The sequence below is a fragment of the Centropristis striata genome, chromosome 17 (genome assembly GCF_030273125.1).
Source record: "Centropristis striata isolate RG_2023a ecotype Rhode Island chromosome 17, C.striata_1.0, whole genome shotgun sequence".
In the NCBI taxonomy this organism is placed as follows: domain Eukaryota; kingdom Metazoa; phylum Chordata; class Actinopteri; order Perciformes; family Serranidae; genus Centropristis; species Centropristis striata.
The window spans coordinates 34,282,865-34,305,279 of NC_081533.1; the positions used below are offsets into that span (position 1 = coordinate 34,282,865).

General features: G+C 36.4%; 2 protein-coding genes across 4 annotated transcripts in view; one reads left to right on the forward strand and one right to left on the reverse strand.

The window, feature by feature from the left end:
- Nucleotides 1-1,342, forward strand: part of LOC131990040 (broad substrate specificity ATP-binding cassette transporter ABCG2-like) — a 28,352-nt gene extending 27,010 nt beyond the window's left edge. For 2 of the 3 annotated variants that reach the window (XM_059355426.1, XM_059355424.1), the window contains exons 18-19: nucleotides 236-306; nucleotides 1,050-1,342. In XM_059355426.1, the coding sequence (XP_059211409.1) occupies nucleotides 236-306; nucleotides 1,050-1,197 (219 nt within the window). In that variant the 3' untranslated portion in view covers nucleotides 1,198-1,342. The remainder of the gene's footprint in view (nucleotides 1-235; nucleotides 307-1,049) is intronic. The other variant, XM_059355425.1, reaches the window with a different exon arrangement.
- Nucleotides 1,343-11,184: 9,842 nt separating this feature from the next.
- On the reverse strand, nucleotides 11,185-21,162 carry LOC131990038 (mucin-2-like). The gene is made up of 11 exons (XM_059355419.1): nucleotides 21,071-21,162; nucleotides 19,711-19,884; nucleotides 18,417-18,611; nucleotides 18,129-18,313; nucleotides 17,396-17,508; nucleotides 16,882-17,021; nucleotides 15,266-15,354; nucleotides 13,050-15,086; nucleotides 12,178-12,256; nucleotides 11,958-12,111; nucleotides 11,185-11,754 (listed from the first exon to the last, which is right to left on the reverse strand). The coding sequence occupies exons 2-11, from the start codon at nucleotides 19,876-19,878 to the stop codon at nucleotides 11,684-11,686; spliced, it is 3,231 nt and encodes a 1,076-aa protein (XP_059211402.1). The 5' UTR covers nucleotides 19,879-19,884; nucleotides 21,071-21,162; the 3' UTR covers nucleotides 11,185-11,683.
- Between the last annotated feature and the right edge of the window lie 1,253 nt (nucleotides 21,163-22,415).

The following is a 22,415-nucleotide window of genomic DNA, read 5'->3' on the forward strand; positions in this document are numbered from 1 at the left end:
TGTTGTGTGTATATTGTGTTGTGTTGTGTTGTGATGTGTTGTGTGTATGTTGGCTGCTGGAACACCTACATTTCTCTGCTGGGATGAATAAAGTATTTCTTATCTTATCTTATCTTATCAAATATACAAAGAAAGTACGATTAGACAAACCATTCTGGAACTTTCTGGATTTCTGTAAATCAAAAAAAATCTATTTAAAGTATGATGTCGTTAACGAGGATCTGTGTGTCTGCAGGCTCTGCTGGCCAACGAGTTCACTGGTCTGGACATCTGTCCTGAGGTCAACAACACCACCAGACCACCAGGGTGAGTCCACACATCAACTCTGAGTTTATCACTTCACATGGATATTTCTTTGCATTGACTTTTTTCTCACCTTGCGCCCATTTTGAACAAAAACTTAGTTTTTTCATGCACTGGTCAGTTTTGAGGTTTTGGGCTATTTTTCTCCCATCACATGTCTTCTTGCAGAATACATTTCTGTTTATAATTTACTAGATTTTGTAGATTTCTCCTAAATTCACAAAGTTTGCATTGTTTTGCAGCTTGTTGTACTGCAAACATCTAAACCTTCGTTAGAAAACTGTTCTCTATGAATTAGATTCAATATTTTGTTTTGAAATGATCATTTCTATTAAGAATGTATTTCAATTAGTTATATTGTACATACTTTACATTTTTTCTCAATCTGTATTTATTTATTTAGTTATTTTATCTTATTTAGTTATATTGTACATATATTTTAAATTTAAAATAAAAGTAGATATGGCAATTTCCTTCTGTTAAAAACTCTGAATCTAATATATATATATAAAAAATACATTAGCTTTAGCCAATGATCAGATTTATGCCCTGGAAATATATGCAAATTAGCACATAATTAATGAGTTCCTGCCTCATTTGAATATCCAAACGTAACATTTCAGAAAACTTGTAATGCAAAACAATATTGTTTTAATGTAAATAACAAACAGGGGAAGTTTCATGGAGATATCTATCAGTTTATAAAGTTACTGTATTGACCTGTAGTTTTTTTTTTGTGCCTCCAGCTGTACGGGGGAGGACTTCCTGGACGAGCAGGGCGTGGACTACTCCACCTGGGGACTCTGGCAGAACCACCTGGCTCTGAGCGTCATGACCATCGCCTTCCTCACCATCGCTTACCTCAAACTGCGCTTCATCAGGAAGTTCACCTGAACCTCCATCATCACTGGAACAACGTCTCAGAGGGACGAGCAGCTCGGCTCTGTTATAGTCTAGACGGGACGGTCCAACAAGTGAAAGTGAGGAGCATTTATGGGTACAAGTCAGGAACTGGCCTACTTTACTGATTCAAGGGTGCTGAATCCAAAAAAAATGGTTCCCAAGCGAAATTTTTAGTTTTTGACCTTCTAATTTGCATATCAAAATGGCGGCCGTTGGTCGTTGGACCATTTCCCCTTAGTTTTTTTGTAAGTAGGCAATCAAAGATGAGGAAATTAAGTTTCTAGATCTATAGTCTAGAGTCAGAGCAAGGATATAGTGGAGGCTCAGTGTCTTTTTTATGTATATATATATATATATATATATATATATATGCAAAATACCAACTTTTAAGGTTAAATTAAGCATTACTTGTGTTATTTTTTAAGGCCAACATAAATATTCAATCAATATCCCTTTTAAATGTTCCAGTTGGTATTTTGCATATATATATATATATATATATATATATATATGTATACATACACTACTGGTCAAAAGTTTTAGAACACACCAACTTTTCCAGAATTTAATTGAAAATGATGCAGTTTAATGTCTCAGTGTACTCTGAAATGAATGCACATTTGCAACATTTAAAATTCTTTATTGAGCATGATAGTGTTTTGAAAGTAAAAAAAAAGATTCAAAATCACATTTTATGTTGGACTAAAGGACTAAAAAAAGACACAAAATGACCAAAAAAAGACACAAAATGACTAAAAAAAGACACAAAATGACCAAAAAAAGACACAAAATGACTTACAAAGACATGAAAAGAATTCAAAAATGGACAAAATAGCCCAAGACTCCATAGAGTTAAGTTGTTAACCCATTTCTTGTTCCCTGAAAAAGGCCTACTTGTATAATTCTGAAATGTACATTATTTTCCAGTTTTGGTTCAGCTTACCTTTTTTTATTTACCTCTGGCAGTTCACCACTTACCTTTGGACCCTTTCAAGCTGTTCATTTGACTTGAACTGCTTGAATTTCAATAAAAAACTGGAAAAATTGGGGTGTTCTAAAACTTTTGACCGGTAAAAAAGACACAGAGCCTCCACTATATCCTTGCTCTGATTCTAGACTATAGATCCAGAAACTTAATTTCCTCATCTTTGATTGCCAACTTAAAAAAAAACTAAGGGAAATGGTCCAATGACTGAGCAAGATGGGCATTTGGTGCCATTTGATGCAAATTAGAAGGTCAAAAACTCAAAATTTTGCTTGGGAACAATTTTTTTGGACTCAGCACCCTTGAGATATGTAAGGTAGGCCGGTTCCTGACTTGTACCCATAAAGGCTCCTCACTTCTTATAGGAGGCCTTTATTCTGAAATCCATCTAGACTATTTGTACACTTTGGGTTTTTTTGCAGATTTGATTTGTAATTTTGTTTCATTTGCAGTCGATTCACGAGATAAAACATGAAACTATAATCGTCCACATCTCAAAATCTGATTGTTTGTAAAAAAATTTAAATGTTTGTTGTTTGTGGAGCTGTTCATGGTAAATATTAATTATTTATTCACTCCTTACTAACACCAGAGCTCTTCAGAGTATTAATAAACTGTGTTAGGACTTTTTGCACTTTGAAGTTCAAAACCAAAGAAGTAATTTTTTTTTTCACACAAATGCGAGAAGTTTATATTTATAAATTTGTAAAAAATAAAACACTGAATATGCATTTTTATTCTCATTTCTTTTCATTTTTATAATTATTCTTCTTTTTGTCACATCTCCAATGTCGACAGTTGACAAATCTCATTTATGCAGCGGTGGAATGTAACTAAGTACATTTACTCGCTTTTATTGTCAATTTTGAAGTACTTCACTTGAGTATTTCCATTTTATGTTACGTTATACTTCTACTTCGGTGTCAGAGTTCTGGTCTGTTCCGACTGTAGAATAAAAACTACAATACAAAGAGAAGTAGTCGTATTACTACGCAATGTTATTGTATTTAAAGGGTTTTTTAAGAAACAAAATGGCGCCAAAGTTGGTTTCTTTGATGTTTTAAGGTGGAATGGGTGATCTTTCTGTGAACATGTAGTTTTGTGGAGTAAAACATGATAGTTCGTAACCCAGCCAGCTTGCCGGGACTTTGTATTCTACGATGGGAACCATTCTGAACTCTGAAAGTGAGCTACTAGCTTTAGATCCACTACACTACTGGAAAGTATTTCATAGAACTTAATGTCCAAAATCCTGATCTATCCCTTTAAAGATTAAAGGGATAGATCAGGATCACTTTAGTGATCACAATCCATCCTGTGGGGTGATTTTGTTATGGTAATCCCCCCAATAATTACTAGAGAAAAGTCACTGAAAGCTATAATTAGGGCCTCGGGGCAATCGCACCGAGCACTGGTCCCTACAGCAATATCTGTAGGGACCAGTGCTGCACTACTGTTATACTGTGGATTTCTTCTTCTTCCTCTTCCGGACGCAATTTCGTCCCGCTACTAGTCCTGCAACTGGAAGAGTTGCAGGACAAATTATATATCAAAACGTGCGGTTTGATCGGGATCGGTGTGCTATTACTTTTCTCTACAGAATACGAATTTTTCGCGACGTAAGTCGAGAAAAACTGCCCAAAATATTGCATTGAAGTGAATGGGACGGCTGACAAAAAATGAGCGAAAAAAGAACAATCATTGGAGATTTTTAAACGTCTACTTCTCCGGCATAATTTCACCTAGAGACTCCATTTAAACTTTAAACAGTAGACACAAGTCTTGTGTATCGGTGTATTAATCCACGTTTCGATAGGTCATATAGTTTTTTATCAATCCCTGTTCAATGACCATGATCATTTTTGTAGAAATTCTGAGATTATAATGGGTGTGTATTGCACGGAATGTTCGTGTCACAGTGTGTGACATCATCGCTCAGAGTGTAGAGGGAGAGAAAAAACTGTCAAAAAATAAATTTTAAAACTGCGCTCCAGGCCGCAAATTCCACTCTACAGAAATAATTTATACATAGAAACGTAGGAAAATTAGTCTTCTCCCTCACAATCCTCTGGTAAAGCTGTCAGAGTTATAGTTTGGGCGTAGGACGCACAGATGATCCACCAACACCACCAACAGCCTCATTGGCTCCCATATTAAAAACACAGGAAGATTTCTGAAAGAAGGGAGATGGAACAGTTTTTTTAGATCGCTCTAACAAAGCTATTTTTTCATTTTTCTTAAAAAAAAAATCATATGTAGACGTTCAGGAAGAACTCAGGACGCTCAAAGTGAAGTCGGATCAATGATAGGTATTATGGTTTTGCCAAAAATGCTTTCTGTTCGAGGCCAGAAATTCCAGTCTGTCCACCTCTGGCTGCTGTCACTCTTTCATTAACAGGTGTCAGTTAATTCAGTTGATTGCTTTGATCTTTGATGTGATTACAGTTACAGATACACACACACACATGCGCATAAGCGCGCACACTCCTCACACATGCATACACATGCTTCAAACACACACACACACACACACACACACACACACAGGTAACTTTATGTGATTTTAATTACACACACATACACACACACACATTTTGAGGTTAAAGGGCATGGTTTGAAATCTCTGAAGAATCTCATCATAGTGTACACACACCGGCAGTAGCCCCCGTGGCCCTTTCAGAATTTCCCCAGAGGAAATTTTCTAGTTGTGAACCTCATGGTGGCGCTAGAGGAAAAGTCAGAGGTTCACCAAAGTCTCTAGGATTCATCTTCTGGTTGCTATGGTTACCTGCACCAAATTTCCAGCCAATCCATCCAACAGTTGTTGAGATATTTCAGTGATGGACTGAAAAAATGTTTCCATCCTTAGAGCCAAAAAAACCAAAGTATCTTTTGTTTAGATAGGACGAGATAATTGGAGGATCATGATCACAAGATTAGAGCGCTACGCTTGACTACAGTAGGTGTGTGTGTGTAAGCAGACACTCGCTGCCATGGCGACGGTCAATATAAACAGTGTGTGTGTGTGTGTGTGACGAAATCTTTAGTTCCAGTTGAGTAACGTCAGTGACGGCTGGAGGGGAACAGCTCCAGGTAGTAAACACACACCTGGTGTTAGTGGAAGTCAATGAGTAACTGTTTTTATCAACTGTTTAATGTAGCAGCTGAGACAATAAAGAAAAGCTAAATTAAACCAAACAATGGACGTTTCAGACATTAGTCTAAGACTGAAACAAGTCATTCAAGTGTTGCATGGATGGTTCCATTTCTGCTTTTTACTGTAAAACATCAGTCAACAGGCAACCTCTAGTCCAGGGGTGTCAAACTCAAATACACAATGGGCCAAAATGTAAAACTTGAATAAAATCGCGGGCCAACATTGAACAAATAAACCTTTTAATATATACCAAACATGTTTTGCTTTAACATTAAATATGGAACCAGCAACGCTTATAAACATACAATATATAACTAAATAGTGCAGACATGCAAATTCAAATTTCAAATAAAAAACACATCAATGGCATTCATTTATTAAATAAAAAATAAATAAAAATCGTATGCCTCTTTTCTATTTGCATCCTTCTGATTTAAATATCAAAATAAACTTTTTCAACAGGTTAATAAATTCTGCCTTTCTTTTCTCTATTTTTGGGAAGGGGTAGCTGGGAGACAGCTCTAGCTTGAGGTTGCTATGACGACTGTCACCGAGGAGCGTTTCTGGGTCCTGTCCTGATTGACGCGCCAAAACAACAGCAGGGCATTGTGGGATTTGTAGTATTAGTGGTAAATTATTTTTACACGACCAGTCAAAAGTTTTAGAACACCCCAATTTTTCCAGTTTTTTATTGAAATTCAAGCAGTTCAAGTCAAATGAACAGCTTGAAAGGGTCCAAAGGTAAGTGGTGAACTGCCAGAGGTAAATAAAAAAAGGTAAGCTTAACCAAAACTGGAAAATAATGTACATTTCAGAATTATACAAGTAGGCCTTTTTCAGGGAACAAGAAATGGGTTAACAACTTAACTCTATGGAGTCTTGGGCTATTTTGTCCATTTTTTAATTCTTTTCATGTCTTTGTAAGTCATTTTGTGTCTTTTTGGTGTCTTTTTTTGTCATTTTGTGTCTTTTTTTAGTCATTTTGTATCTTTTTTTAGTCATTTTGTGTCTTTTAGTGTCTTTTTTTGTCATTTTGTGTCTTTTTTTTGGTCATTTTGTATCTTTTTTTAGTCATTTTGTGTCTTTTAGTGTCTTTTTTTGTCATTTTGTGTCTTTTTTTAGTCATTTTGTATCTTTTTTTAGTCATTTTATATCTTTTTTTAGTCATTTTGTGTCTTTTAGTGTCTTTTTTTGTCATTTTGTGTCTTTTTTTGGTCATTTTGTGTCTTTTTTTAGTCCTCTAGTCCAACATAAAATGTGATTGTGAACCTTTTTTTTACTTTCTAAACACTATCATGCTCAATAAAGAATTTTAAATGTTGCAAATGTGCATTAATTTCAGAGTACACTGAGACATTAAACTGCATCATTTTCAATTAAATTCTGGAAAAGTTGGTGTGTTCTAAAACTTTTGACCAGTAGTGTAAATATAATATTATCAGTATTGCTTCGCGGGCCAAATAAAATTACAATGCAGGCCAAATTTGGCCCGCGGGCCAGAGTTTGACACCCCTGCTCTACATTATTGTTTGTCTTTGCATCACACCTACACCTACTGTGATGTTTCCCATAAATCAAAAAGAAGCTTAGAGGTTTAATGCTTCACTAATCTCTCCTGGAATCAAATGACTCAAGCTACTTTGAGGTTTAGTAAGACGATAAAACCGATTGAGAAAACCCTGCAGCGAAACTCCAGGTGAGAGACGTGACGTCTGTCTGTTTCTTTACAAAACAACTGAACTCATGAAGCTCGTCATCTGCAGCCAGGCAGAACAATAACACTGACATCATGTATATATCTGAGGCTTTTATTGTGAAAAGTAAGAACAGGAGGAGAGGATCAGGAGTTGTTCTACTGGAAGTCTCCCAATTAAGATATATACTTTTTTTTTGTCATTTTGTGTCTTTTTTTGCTCATTTTGTGTCTTTTTGTGTCTTTTTTTAGTAATTTTGTGTCTTTTTTTTTTGTCATTTTGTGTCTTTTGGTGTCTTTTTTTAGTAATTTTGTGTCTTTTTTTTTGTCATTTTGTGTCTTTTTTTAGTAATTTTGTGTCTTTTTTGTCATTTTGTGTCTTTTTTTGTCATTTTGTGTCTTTTTTTAGACATTTTGTGTCTTTTTTTGGTCATTTTGTGTCTTTTTTTGCTCATTTTGTGTCTTATTTTAGTCATGTTTTGACTTTTTTTAGTCACTTTGTGTCTTTTTTTGGTTATTTTGTGTGTTTTATTAGTCATTTTGTGTCTTTTTTTTAGTCATTTTGTGTCTTTTGGTGTCTTTTTTTGTCATTTTGTGTCTTTTTTTGGTCATTTTGTGTCTTTTTTTGGTCATTTTGTGTCTTTTTTTAGTCCTTTAGTCCAACATAAAATGTGATTTTGAATCTTTTTTTTACTTTCAAAACACTATCATGCTCAATGAAGAATTTTAAATGTTGCAAATGTGCATTAATTTCAGAGTACACTGAGACATTAAACTGCATCATTTTCAATTAAATTCTGGAAAAGTTGGTGTGTTCTAAAACTTTTGACCAGTAGTGTAAGTCTAAGTCTTTGAGCATTATAAAATGAATGGCCATCAAGTACATATTTCTCTGTTTAAATCTCACTTTAACCCTCTAGAGTCCATGAAAACACCTTCATATCACTTCTTCATGACATGAAGACATAAAAATGAAGCAACATTGAGTCTTATCATCAGCTTCCAAATAAAGTTCTGGCTTGAAACTCCATGCCAGATTTTTTTTTAATGATATTCGGCCAAGTAAAACTGGAGATATTGTCAAATATATTTAGTATAAAATATTGAACTAGATATTATCCTCATTTTACCTGTTATATGTGATATTTGCAACCTGTATTCATATTTGCAATATTTAACATTCTGTGTTTTGAAACATAATTTTCAAGATTAGATTTTATGTTTCGTTTGTTTCCTTTGGGTTCAACATTTTGATCAAGTAAGTCAAAGTTAAAAATTAATTATCAGGACAAATAGGTGAGGTAACGCGGAAAAAACTGATTTTTTCAAACGATTTTTTGCAGATTTTTTAACAGACATAAAAGCCGAAGATTTCAGAGGGTTAAACAGTAAAAAATAACTTCGAGCTTATCCACATTGGCTTTATTAGCTTGCTACACTTGCTAGCACAGCTGTTGTTTCAGCTGAGAAGTAAAAGAAATCAACAAATAAAAACCTTTATCATTCTACTTTCTATCATTCTACCTGCAAAGCAAAATACTGAGAAACATAAAGGAGTCAGGGCGTTGTTGAGGTTAGCTAGTTTAGCTCCGTAAACCTTCCCTGAATTAATAAAGTTTAAAAAAGGAACAAGGATTAACTGGTTTCTACTGTGTTGCAACACAGAACCACAAACCAACTCATCCAGTCTAGACATTATCCATCTTTTCCTTCATCTCTCCTCCTCCTCCTCACTCCTTCACTCCCCTTTTAATCTTCATCTCCTTTGTTTCTGATCAGTCTGCAGTCTGTCCTCCTCCTGCTCTTACTCCTTTTACTATTTCTCCCTGAGGATATTTTTCAGATTTTTCTTTCTGTTTTCCTTCCTCTAATCATGTCCTGCAGGCTGACAGCAGCTCTGTCCATCTTCCTCCTCCTCTTCCTCAGAGTTCAGAGCATCCATGTGACTTACGGTGAGTACAATATACTCATTTAAAGCTAATTAAATTGTATCAAATTACAGCTGATTTATCATTTCTGCAAGGGTAAAAACATCTCTTTGTGGTTGACCTTTGTGATTGTTTTTGGAACAAGGCTTACATTTAAGTGTGTTGTCTTGATGCCAGCAAAAGACAAAGACTAAAGCAGAACACACCTTGGAGCTGTCATCATGAAATATGCAGCAGAGACTCAGATATCAGCTCAGACACCTTCATGTGCTCAGACGGCACCTGTTGACCTCAGAACAGAGAAAAGGTTCACTGTTGCTGCTGGAAGGCAACCTTAATTAGAGATACAAAGCTTTTTAAACAGCAACTGTCCTCAGTAAGACTATTAATTCATCAACAGCTTGGGGTGATAATAGCTTCATCATCAATATAGGAATTATTGTCCAGATTTATTAATTGCCAATCTATAAAATGTCAAGATTCGCATGAATGCCAAATAACCAGAAAGTTGTCCATCCAAAGTTACAACTAATGGCTCATTTAAAATGGTTAAATGGTAAAAATATGTCTCAGCTGGTAAAAACGTCCAATGGAAACCAATAAAGTATAGAAACAGGATGTTATTATTGTAAAGAAGAAATCCATTGCGAAGGGTAGAATCATTTTTGGATCCATCCCCTGATTTGGTAGCTTAGTCTCTAGCAAAAAAGGCTGGCATTTAACAATTTTGCAAAACACAAATGCATTGATCTGAAATGTCTTTTTTGCTGAGTGACAAAATAATGTGACATTGTTACCTGTAGATTACTGTTGGAAGTTTAGTCCAGAAGTAGAGTTTTTGTGTCCCATTTAATAGAAATGACCTAACCCTAACCTTAACCTTAAGTGTTTCTAACATTTTTTCAAATAGCAAGTGTCATGTGTTTTCAAGATGTTGCTGTCAAACTTAATTCCTGTCAACTGTCATTTCAATTGTCAACACATAATTTTGTACAGACCAATACTCGGTAGTGAAATGGCCAAATGTTCTGCTCATTCTAAAGTGCAGAGAGCTCTTTATAATTCCTCTAATCTCCACCATCAGCTCACTCCTTCTCCTCTCTGACTGGTTTCGAGCCTCCAGAGATTGACGGTTCTGCTGTGGACGCCTGCCGGGATTTTTTTGAGACCACACCTGCACCAGCACCTGCCCCAACCACCACCACCACCACCACAACTACAACAACCACCAAACCCATCACCAGAAAGGTAATTAAACCACGATCAAGTCAAAAGTCACCAACCAAGCTAAAAACATGGTCTCCTTGGGCCAATAGTAAGCTAAAAAGATGGTCTCCTTGGGCCAATAGTAAGCTAAAAACATGGTCTCCTTGGGCCAATAGTAAGCTAAAAACATGGTCTCCTTGGGCCAATAGTAAGCTAAAACATGATCTCCTTGGCAAAGTCACCAACACCCAAAGTTTCTCAAGACGGTGCCAGTCAGTGTTCCAACATCCCATTGTCCCATTGGTCTGACGGCCCAATAGTCCAAAGAATAATTTTTCTCTTACCCCAACCAAGTAGATTTTGTGTCTTAACCACAGTGTTGACTTCCATGTGTATTCTCGGACTATTGGACCAACTGATGGATAGTTTTCTATACTTCTATGCTGGGGTGTCGGAACAATAAACAGTCCCCCAAAATGCTAACTTATTTACCGTTTTGAGGCCTCTACCGACAGCTCTCTTTTTTGACTGACAGAAGTGATATACAGTAGCACTTTAATGCATCAGCGTTCACTTTCAAATCTGAATGAACAAGATTGAGTCAACAGCTATAATGGCTTTATCAGTCCGTGCTTGAGCTAAATGCTAACAGGCTTTTCCGTTCCTCTTCATTGTGTTCTAAATGTTGTTTTTGCCTGATATAAACCACTTTGACATCTATGTTTGAAAGGTGCCACACAAATAAACCTGCCTTGTAATATTTAAATCTCTTGCACGGCATATTTCGGCAGGTGACGACCACAACAAAAAAGCCAGCAGTCCAGTCACCACCAAGGAAACCAGAAACCAAAAACACTGGAACACCAATCAGGCCACAGCCGGCTGCAGCAGGACCAATCAGCACCAGCCTCCTCTACTACCTCCTGACCAACAGCAGAGGACAAGCCAACAGTTTTTTCTCACAACCAATGGGAGGGCAGACATCAGAAAGTGATGAGTCAACCGCAGCACTGCTGAAAAGAGCAGGAAGGACATACAAAAACAGACCGAAAATGGTCTCGTTTTCTTCAGAGGACTCGAGCGACGAATCTTAAAATGCAACCATGATATTCTGTTCTTCCTGGTACTTATTACATTTTAGGTTCAGGTGCAAGAGATTTTTTGTACAGTCTTTAGCATACTTTTGTAGCTACCTGTTGTATTAATAAGAACTGGAGGAAATCTTAGATGTATGTATGTATTACAGCTGTTAGCTTGGATGCTACCATTAACCAAAACCAACTTCTTCAACTTTAAAAAGTGTCTTTATTCTTAAAATGCCCACGAAAAACTGTTTAACAATTATTTAAAAAAGTATTCACAAATGTGTAACCTGTTGCTGCTATAAAAAGGTCTGACATAATAAAACAAACCTGAAAACATGTTGTGGCTTTTGTGGCCAGGAGGATTATTCATGTCAATGTTTAATTGCCATCACATTAAAATGAGTTTGTGTTTTGTCCGTGGTGTTATGGTTCGGATGGAGGAACTGGCTGTTTGTCTTTCCTCTGATCCTTCGAAGTGCCTTTGTTGTGTTTGCCTGAGAAAACATCGGAAGAATCATCACTTTTACAAAATAAATTGTTTGGTATTGGTAACTATGAGGTTGTTATTTTTACACCTTGGTTAGGGCTGGGTACAGTTAAATGTAACGTATGGAGACTGGCTTTTGATTGGCCAAGACAAATCTTTTGCTTTTTGTTTGCTGAACTGTTTGTACTATGTTAAGGTGTGTTTGTGTACCTTCTCTCCCTCTGAGCTCTGGCAGCACCGAGCTTCTTAGATCTGGGAAATGGACGTCTGACTTCTTTTTGGCGGCTGTGATGCCACCGCTGTGACCAGGATTACAGAGATCGGACTGGAAGGAGCGCTCACAGATCAGATTCTTCTCTGGCACCTAACAGGAGAGACAGTGTTAACTTTGAAAGAGCAAATTCAGATTTATTGTGAAACACACTGTTACCTGTGTAGTCAGTGATCCTGTGATGTGGCTGGACAGTCGACTATAGATGCCACTGTGATGCCTCGGCTTGTCTGGACACCTGTGATAAACACAAAGAAACCTGCTTGATTATATGTTAAATTACACTTTTTATTAACAATTAAAAGTTGGAATTATCAATGTCCAGAGCTTGAATGGAGCCCCAAAGGAACCTAGTGGACCAAACAATTTCAGAGAGAGTTCAAGAATATTTTTACATACATAGTCTAGTCCAAAAACTCAAACTTACTAAATAATTCATGTTAGAACTGCTTTCCATGCTCTTCCTTGGCCCATCCTTCCACAGAGCTTCATAAAAATGGGCTAATAGTAAGCTAAAAACATTGTCTCCTTGGGCCATTAGTAAGCTAAAAACATGGTCTCCTCGGGCCAATAGTAAGCTAAAAACATTGTCTCCTTGGGCCAATAGTAAGCTAAAAACATTATCTCCTCGGGCCAATAGTAAGCTAAAAACATTGTCTCCTTGGGCCAATAGTAAGCTAAAAACATGGTCTCCTTGGGCCAATAGTAAGCTAAAAACATGGGCTCCTTGGGCCAATATGTAAAGGAGAGAACTTGTAATGTTGGCCAAGTTCTGGGGTTTCCTTCTTTAATTAATAGCCAGCTAACTTAGCTTTATCTTTGCAAAATAGCAAAAAAAAAAAAAAATAGCCCCAAAATGGTGTATGAAAAGTTCAGCTTAAGTTTCAAAATTAAATTGCTAGTAAGTTCAACTTTAGCCTCGGAGTCACTCAAAACAACTATGACAATATGATCAGACAAATATTTCGCTTTAGCCTAATGTTTAGGTGCACTAGAAACTTTATGCAGTACTTCATTGTACTTATAAGTACCTGAGGCTGTGGGTCGCAGGATGGAAACTTGACCCCAGGCAAAGGTGCTCGCTGGTGGCTGGGCTGACCACAGAGAAGGATGAGATAATGGGTGTGGAAGACGGAGGGAGGAGGAGAGGAGTGGAGGAGGGTGGAGGAGGAGGAGGGGGTGGAGAGGAATCTGGTACACTGAAGTCAAACTTGTCATTGTCTGCAGGGTCCATGTTATAAGAGACGAGGCTTCTTGGTGAAGCCTTGAGGTCTGGAGTGGTTGTAGAGATAAAGGATATATTTGTTGTGTCGTCTCTTTTCTTTCTTGCCTCTGTAGGAAATGCAGTTTTTTGAGTCTTTAGAGTTATTGTACGTTTGTCAGTCGACTTGGGGTGGTTGCTTCTAGAGTCCTTCGAGGTTTGATTTAATAAAGACTTGGTTGTTGCACTGATGGACAAAGAAAGTGCCAAATCCTCTCTGTTCTCTTTATCCATGACTTTCAATGTTTTCAGAATAGTGGTCCCTACTGATAAGTTAGTTTTAGGGGTTTCAATCGGTTTCATGGATGTTCTGGACTCTCTGGTGATCTTGGAGATAGTGTTCTCCTGTTGGATCCTGGAAGCCTCAGAGAGTTCAGGATTCTTGTTACAGTCACGTGAAGCATCAGATATATCAATGTGGTTTAGAGTTGTTTCAGTTGCCAGGCTCTTCAAGCATTCGTGATCCTTGATGTCCGCATCAGAAATATTACAACTATCCTGTTGACTTTTGGTTGCGATCAATGCTTCTGTAAGTTCCCTGTCTGCTGGAAGGCCTCTTGAAGATTTGTTGGGTAAACATGAGGTGTAATTTGTGGGTTTAGTATCGGAAGACGAGCTGGTTTTGGACAAATTTGAATATGAGGTTCCTTTAGGTTGTGTGGCTGGACTGGCCTCTATAAAAACTGTGGAGGACTGCCTTGAAAGATCTGAGGTATGAGTCTTTGAAGGGCTGGTGGGCAATGATATGTTGTGTTTGGTTATTTTTGGGACAGAGTTTGAGGTAGTCTTAGATGGTTTGGGGTTTGAGTATAAGACTTTTGGACATTCAAAGGTCCTTCTCTGCTCTGTGCCCAGGGTTGAACGATCAGCCTGGTGCTCCCAAGTTGTAGTTGTCTTGGTAAAAGAAGGTATAGTTGGGGTAGCAATCTTAATAGGGTCATTGCTTGACATTTGACATGCTTCAAGTGTAAAGGTTGTCTCTACTAACGTTGTATCTTCAGGGTACTCTGTAGTGGGAGACTTACCCTTCTTCTGTGTTAGGGAGATGCCTGAATGATCAATAGTTGATGAGGCCATTGGAGATGAAGTCCTATTTGGATGGTCCATGGTGGAGCTTTTAGACAATTTGGGCACTTTTGTGTTTGAGTTGTTCCAGCTCTTCCAAAGGTTTTGACCTGGCTCCGATATAGAAGATCTTCTAATCTCCATCAAACGTTTGTCAGTCACACTTGGCACAATGTTGTCTGAGCAACTAGAATTCAAGCCTCTGGAATCTCCATCATTTGTATCTGTGTTTTTTAAATGATCTTCCCTTGTCTCCCGGGAAGCATCTTTCCCATGTTTCGGTTTAGCTACCACTGTGTTACTGTCCTCTCTAGCCTTCAATGAATCAGATGTAGGGGTTTTGGTTAATTTTAGAATCTCAGGTTCCTTTCTCAGATCCACAGCAGTTGCTTTTCCATGTTTACCTTTCATAGCCACAGTTGTTTTCACTGCATTATCGACAGCCTTGGCCCCAAATGTTTTAGATTGTTTGGTCGACATTAAGGGTTCTGAGGAGTTACGAATAGTTTTAGAAAGCTTCAAAGGTTGCTTTCCTTTTGTTTTCTCCATCTTTTCTTCTTCCTTCCTCTCCTTTTCCTTGTTGACTTTCTCATCTACGTCTTCAGGTTGCTTCTTGTCTTTGGTTCTGAGGTTCTTCTCATCCCCGTCGTTCTTTTGTCGTCTTGGAGCTTTGGTTATTTTGGGAAGGGTAGAGTTTTCTCTGTGATCTTTTTGGATCTTAACGTTCAGCTCATCTAAAAATCTGTATAGATACAGAAAAACATGAAGAAACTTAGAAACTGAAATTTGGAGGCTACTCAACTTCCAAAATGATAGTGGCTCGGTATCATTACTGGTCAAGACACTTTTCAAGGTGGTACCAGTGTACTCCAAGGGCAGAACAGTCAAATTCAACAAGTTCTTAGATGCATGCAGACATACCTGATATGGAAAGAGTCTTGTGTGAACAGTGGATGTTCCAGCAGTTCTGAACACTGAGATCGTCTTTCTGGATCCATCTGGAGACAACTCTGAAAGAGACGATACAAAAGTATTTCTGGTTCTCAGAAGTTTTATTAAGGATCTGAAAGTGAATAACAATACCACAACATCATATCAGGAAAAAGCTGATTTTCTGGCTTTGTTAACTAACAAAATGGCAAATTCAATGTTTTAAAAACTCCCCCTGAAAACCTCTTGGTAAAGTCACATACAATGCATTTAATCTGATCTAGCTCTTAATTCTTGGAGGTGATGGTGCTTATTGTTAGACGTTTTGGACAAAAGCTTAAGCCAAATTAACTTTATATATTACTATTGTTATTTGATCCAGTACAGGTATTTAAAATATTTCTAGAATAGTTTTGGATCCATTCGTTTTTTTATTAATTTTGTTGTGAATTTTTGTTTTCAAATTCAGTTGGTTTTAATTCGTTTTTAGAGTTTGTTTGCTAGTTTTTATTAGTTTTTTTTTTTTTTTGGAAAATGCTTTTAGTGTTTTTGTAATGGGGTATTTGTTGGGTGCGAGATTCAAAGAGGTCCTAACAAATGTTGCCTTCATTTCCTTTTGTCTAATCCATCTCAGCCGCGACTAGGTTATTAACTCTTGCAGCTCTGGGTGGTTTTTCAAATTTTGGTTCAAGTGAAGTGCTGAACTTTTTGAAGGTGATCGACTCACAATAGTCGTGTAACATCCCAGTCTCAATAAACATAATTTACCAATGTATACCTGCATGTTCACTAACCAGCAGCTGCTTGGTCGGAGCTAAAGAAATAGATTTCAGATCAACCAAAAAGGCTTGTGTACGAAAAAAGTTGACGAAGAAAAAAACAAAGGACATTTTCACTTTTGTTCTAGTTAGTTTTGTAACCACACAACACAGTTTTCAGTTAGTTATCTTTTTTATTTTTATTTCAGTTAACGGAAATGTTTTTTCAATTCTAGTACTTTGTTAGTTTCCGTTAACTATAATAAGCTTGCACTGGTCCACTAAAAACTATGGGTCTCGGCTCTCTCGCGGACAGACGAGGTCTAACGATGAAGTACTTATTGAAATGTGGTCAGACAAGGATGTTTACTATATGGAAAATATAACCGCAAGGTTACACTTGAAAACTGATGTATTCCTGACTAAATGGTCCCCAATTATCTCACATTTTACTAACTGATATGACTTTTGATCTGATTGATGTGTTCTATATGTGTGTGTTTTGCTTTTGTTTGATTTATTTATTTATTATTCTTTAACTATTTTATTTTTTCCTCCCTCGCCATTCAAATATGAATAATGAATGTTTGTACACTGTATATTAATCTTCTCGCTTAATGAGCACCACTGCACACTTTTAAATTCGGACTCTGTCTGGATATTGTTGGGGTGCCAAACTCCATGGACTACCTCTACCCCATGTACACCTGTGCTGTTTCTTTGAATTTGTGAATGTATGACTGCACCTGGAAAAAAGGAAATAAAAAGAAGTTAAAAAAAAGAAGAAATGTGGTCAGACGATCACAGCACACAGCTGCTAATTAAGTCAATAAACCAATCAAAGTGTACCTGAGCCAGGTCCAGGACGGTGGGTGTGATGGTAAGGAAGCGCTGCTCCAGTGAGACCTTTCCAGAATATTCAGGCAGTCTGACTCCAGAAAAGACAGGATTCCTGTAGAACATCTCCTGATGATGAGCTGTCAGGTTTCCTTGAAGAACCCAACAGATTGCAATTGGGTTGAAGGATTTAAAAGAGGAGATTTTGCATATTTCTGTCTTTGACTGAAAGACAATGAAACCAACAGATAAAGGGAAAAAAAGGGCACCGTTATGCCCTTCCTAGGTGTTAACGAAAATCGCTTCTCCAGATCATTCGTCCCCCTTGCACTAAGGCTTTTAAATTCTTCATAGGGTTTTTATTTTATTTATTTTTTTCCAATATGTCCATTCTAAGCTCCATGTTGTCTGATGTGTGTTGTGTCGACTATTTATGTATTGACTATTTGTTGCTGGCCATTTTTGACCCTTGTGGGATTAATAAAGTTGTTTGAATTGAATATTTTTGTCTGACATATATGCTTACCGAAGCACCTGACGATGTGGTAAATCTGGTCCAGGTCCGAGTCTCCGGGGAATAGAGGCTGACCTGTTAACATCTCTAATAACAGACAACCAACAGCCCACACGTCTACTGGTCTACACACACACACACACACACACACACACACACACACACAATACAGAAACACACACACACAGTGAACAGTGAGCTCTCAAAATGTACGACTTAATCTGAGAAAATAGTGTTTCTGTAAATTTTCATAAAGTTTTAAAAAATTTCAAATCAAGTTTTTCCTTGTAGTTTGGTAGTTTATTACCAGTAAATTGCAGTTTTAATCTAACAGAATATTCATGTTTTTCCTCAAAATAATGTGAATTATTTTCTTCAAAATGTAATTTTGATCTGAGGTAATAATCAAGTTTTTCTTTAAATTTGTGACTTTGTTCTTGTAAATGTAATCTCAGTCAGTATCGCAAATTCTTTCTCCTAAATCTGCAAGTTTTTAATGTGGTAAATTTAAATGTAATATTTAGTTAAAGTCTCTGAGAATGTTGAACTTTTTCATCATAAATTTGGGATTTTTTCCCCAACACAAATTGTAACTTAAATCTCAGAGAATACTTGTAATTTTTAAATTGTACTCTCTAATATCAATCAAGGTTTTTTTCCTACAATGTCTGACTATAATCTTAGAGAATAATAACCTGTTAACAACACATAGTAACAGGTCCTTGGTGTATGAGCGATCACCTACTTGCCGTACTTGGTGTCTCCCACCAGTAACTCAGGTGCTCTGTACCAGCGAGTGGCCACATAGTCCGTATAGACTCCGCCCTCAGCGGCTGATGTCATAGTCCGGGCAAAGCCAAAGTCGCACATTTTAACCACGCCCCCCTGAGAGATGAGTATGTTCTCTGGTTTGATGTCCCTGTGGATGATCTAGGAAGGAAAGACACGATAAAAATAGAGGAAAATGCTTTCACCCTTTCTCTGGCTGCCAGACTGGAGGCCACCAAGCCTCGACAAACACTTTGGTCCTCACATTTTGTTGGTGGCAGAAGGCGGCAGCCCTCAGGATCTGGTACAGGTACTGGCGGCTGGTGTTCTGGTCCAGTCCGCTTGGGTTTTGCTCCAGATCGTCCAGAAGCGTTCGCTCCACAAACTCGAACACCAGATACCAGCGGCGGCGACGCTTCCACACTTCTAGGAGGTTCACCAGGTTATCGTGCCGCAGTTGCTTAAATGAGAGCGGATGGATGAAAACAGGAAAAATATACTTAGCTAACTACTTAGCCAAGAAGTTAGCTAAGTAGTTAGCTTAACAAACTACTTAGCTAACTACTTAGCCAAGAAGTTAGCTAAGTAGTTAGCTTAGCAAGCTACTTAGCTAAATAATGGATATGGGTAATTTTTGACCCATGTTGTGCATTAGAAGCGTAGTGACACAAAAAGGGATTTTATTAAAAAAATGAATAAAGGAAAACATAAAATTAGGATGTATGATGATCAAAAACAAACTAATTGAGGAAAACCTGGAATACTGAATGATGAAAATAATTTATTGCAAAGATATAGAACATAAAAACTCCGTCGGGTCACTTTAGACCCATGTTGTGCATCAAAGGGTTAACCCTTTTTAATAAAATCCCTTTTTGTGTCACTACGCTTCTAATGCACAACATTGGTCAAAAATGACCCATATCCATTATTTAGCTAAGTAGATTGCTAAGCTAACTACTTAGCTAACGTCTTGGCTAAGTATTTAGCTAAGTAGCTTGTTAAGCTAACTACTTAGCTAACTTCTTGGCTAAGTATTTAGCTAAGTAGCTTGTTAAGCTAACTACTTAGCTGACTTCTTGACTAAGTAGTTAGCTAAGTAGTTAGCTTAGCAAGCTACTTAGCCAAGTAGTTAGCTATGTAATAATACAAAAACGTTTTTTCTTCATGAAGTATGAGAGGCAAAATGGAAATAATAATCTTTTATCAATAACAAGATATTTAAAGAATTCTTGGAATATCCAATCATAAAATAAGTTGATATCAAAAGATAGAGCACAGAAACACACAGCAAGAATGATATAACATGGGAAATGAAGGCGGGTCACTTTAGACCATGTTGTGCATCAAAGGGTTAAAGACTGAGACTAGAGGAAAAGAAATGCGTCTCGTCTTCCAATGTTTCCTCTCCTGTCCAGAATATGACTCGGAGTTGTTTTGGGTTTGTGTCTTGTGATTGACGGCTGCTTTTGTCTCCAGCTTCACTCGGGTTTCAGGCTCACAGAGACGATGCTCAGCGACTCATTGATTGATCGGCTGATGGATTGATTGACAGGTACCCGCAGCAGCTTGATCTCCCTCAGGGCGATCTTCTTCACCGTCTTGTCGTCGTCTGAGTCCATGAACTTCTTGATGGCGACGAGGCGTCCCGAGTCTCGGTGACGACACTTCAGCACGGTGCCGTAACTACCCTCCCCGACCAGACCCAGGGACTCGTAGCGCTCCATCACACTCTGAGGGACAACAACACGTCAACAACAACACACAAACATACATTTACTCATATATTACTGCTGCTAATATTCTAATATCTACTGATAATAGTACACAGTGGCTTTGATCAGACCATAACCCAAACAAACAGCTGTTATAATGTCAAAGACAGATCAAGGAACATTTAATGATACTAAAAAATAAAAAAAAAACACTTAAATTTAAGGAACAAGAAAGACACACACACACACACACACACACATATTAAAATAAAAATGATAATGATAATAAAACTTCAGAAAGACTGATTAAAAACAAATTACACAAAATTAAATAAAAAAATACAAGGATTATTGACCAATGAATTTAAAAGTAATTCAAAACATGTGTGTGACATATTATATAGTATGCATAGTAGTTTATAATATTATTAATTACATTAAATTTCTACTGGCGGAGGAAATATTAATAATAATATATACAAAATCAATATATACAGTTAATATTGCAATTTAAAAAATGACTAATAAAGGTTCAGCTGTAAGTAAAGTAGTAAAAGTACAGAAAAGACTCATTTCAAGCTTTATGAATGTAAAGATTTGCTGATTTTCCTTTAAGTAATATAAATAATATGTTGTGTTTTAGTACAAATGTTGGAGTTGGAACAAAACAAACACTTTGAAGGTGTAACTTTGGCTTCTGACACCACTTCTTTTACTATTTTCAATATTTTTACAATCGACTGATTAATGGAGAAACTAATCACTTAAATATTATTATTATTACTGCCAATTACAATAGGAAAATCCTGCCTTTACTCTAGCCCTTATGGGTTATAATAATCTAATGATATCATATAATATATAAAAAGTCAAAGCATGGAAGGTTTATTTTTATACTTGTAAATCTATATTTTTACTAAAGAGACATTAAAACAACTGTAAATTCTGTACCCTGCATTTAAAAAAAAATATACAAAAATAAATTGATTTAGTTATTAAAATTATTATAACCCAAGTTAAAGCAAAATGAAGTTTGATGATTAGAAGTAACCATGTTTACAGACAATATGAACATTATTGGACCGTTTTAATGCAGGACTCTGCTGCTAACAGAGTGTTTCAGTGGAGAGAAAACGTCCTTCAGCTCTGAGATAATAACGGAACATAATAATAATAATAATAATAATAATAAAGTCACACTGACCGTCAGCTGGATCCTTTATCGGTCAACTTCCGTTAACGACGTAAACAAACCGGAGTACCGTTCAGTTAGTGTCGCCTCCGTCCGTGTGTGTGTGTGTGTGTGTGTGTGTGTCACCGGAGAGGACAAGTCCACTCTGTATGCGTTGCCATGGCACCACCTCCCGCCACGCGCTCCACGCAGAGAGAGATCAAAGCAATGGAATGTGACGTCACAGTTTCACAACTTGTAAAAAGAACGTTGTTGAAAACGCGTTTTTATTTTGTTTAGTTTACGTAAAGACAAAAAAGAAACTTTGACCATCTGCACCATCAGTAGCCTACTTTTTTAATGATTTATTTTTTATTATTTATTACGGAAGCGTCATGCTGCCACACTAAAAAAAAAAGAAAAAAGTCGTAATATATTTTTCACGTTTGAACACTATATTTAATATATTCCGCCATTTATCAATTAAAAATAATTATATATATTAAACCAGCAAAAGAAAAAAAACGCCAAGTTAAAGAAATATTAAGGTTGGTGATAAGGCTTTGTTTTATATATTCCACAGATATTATCGTTTTTTAATTTACGTAAAAAACAACAAAAAGAAAAGTATGAATTCTGTACCATCAGTAGCCTCATTTTTTAATGATTTATTTTTTATTTTTTATTATTTATTACGGAAGCATCATGCTGCCACACTAAAAAAAAAGAAGAAAAAAGTCGATATATATTTTTCACGTTTCAACACTATATTTAATATATTCCGTCATTTAACAAATAAAATAATTGTTAAATTAAAATTGTTATAATATTATTAATGACATTAAATTTCTACTGGCGGAGGAAATATGAATAATATATACAAAATCAATTTATACAGTTATTATTGCAATTTTAAAAAATGACTAATAAAAGTTCAGCTGTACGTAAAGTAGCAAAAGTACAGAAAAGACTCATTTCAAGCTTTATGAAGGTAAAGATTTGCTGGTTTTCCTTTAAGTAATATAAATAATATGTTGTGTTTTAGAACAAATGTTGGAGTTGGAACAAAACAAACACTTTGAAGGTGTCACTTTAAAAAAACAAGACAAAAAAGAAACTTTGACCATCTAAACCATCAGTAGCCTACTTTTTAAAATGATTTATTTTGTATTATTTATTACGGAATGCTGCCACACTAAAAAAAAAAGAAAAAAGTCGTAATATATTTTTCACGTTTGAACACTATATTTAATATATTCCGTCATTTATCAAATAAAATAATTGTTAAATATAAAATTAACAAAAGTAAAAACCGCCAAGTTAAAGAAATATTAAGGTTGACAATAAGGCTTTGTTTTTATATATTCCAAACATATTT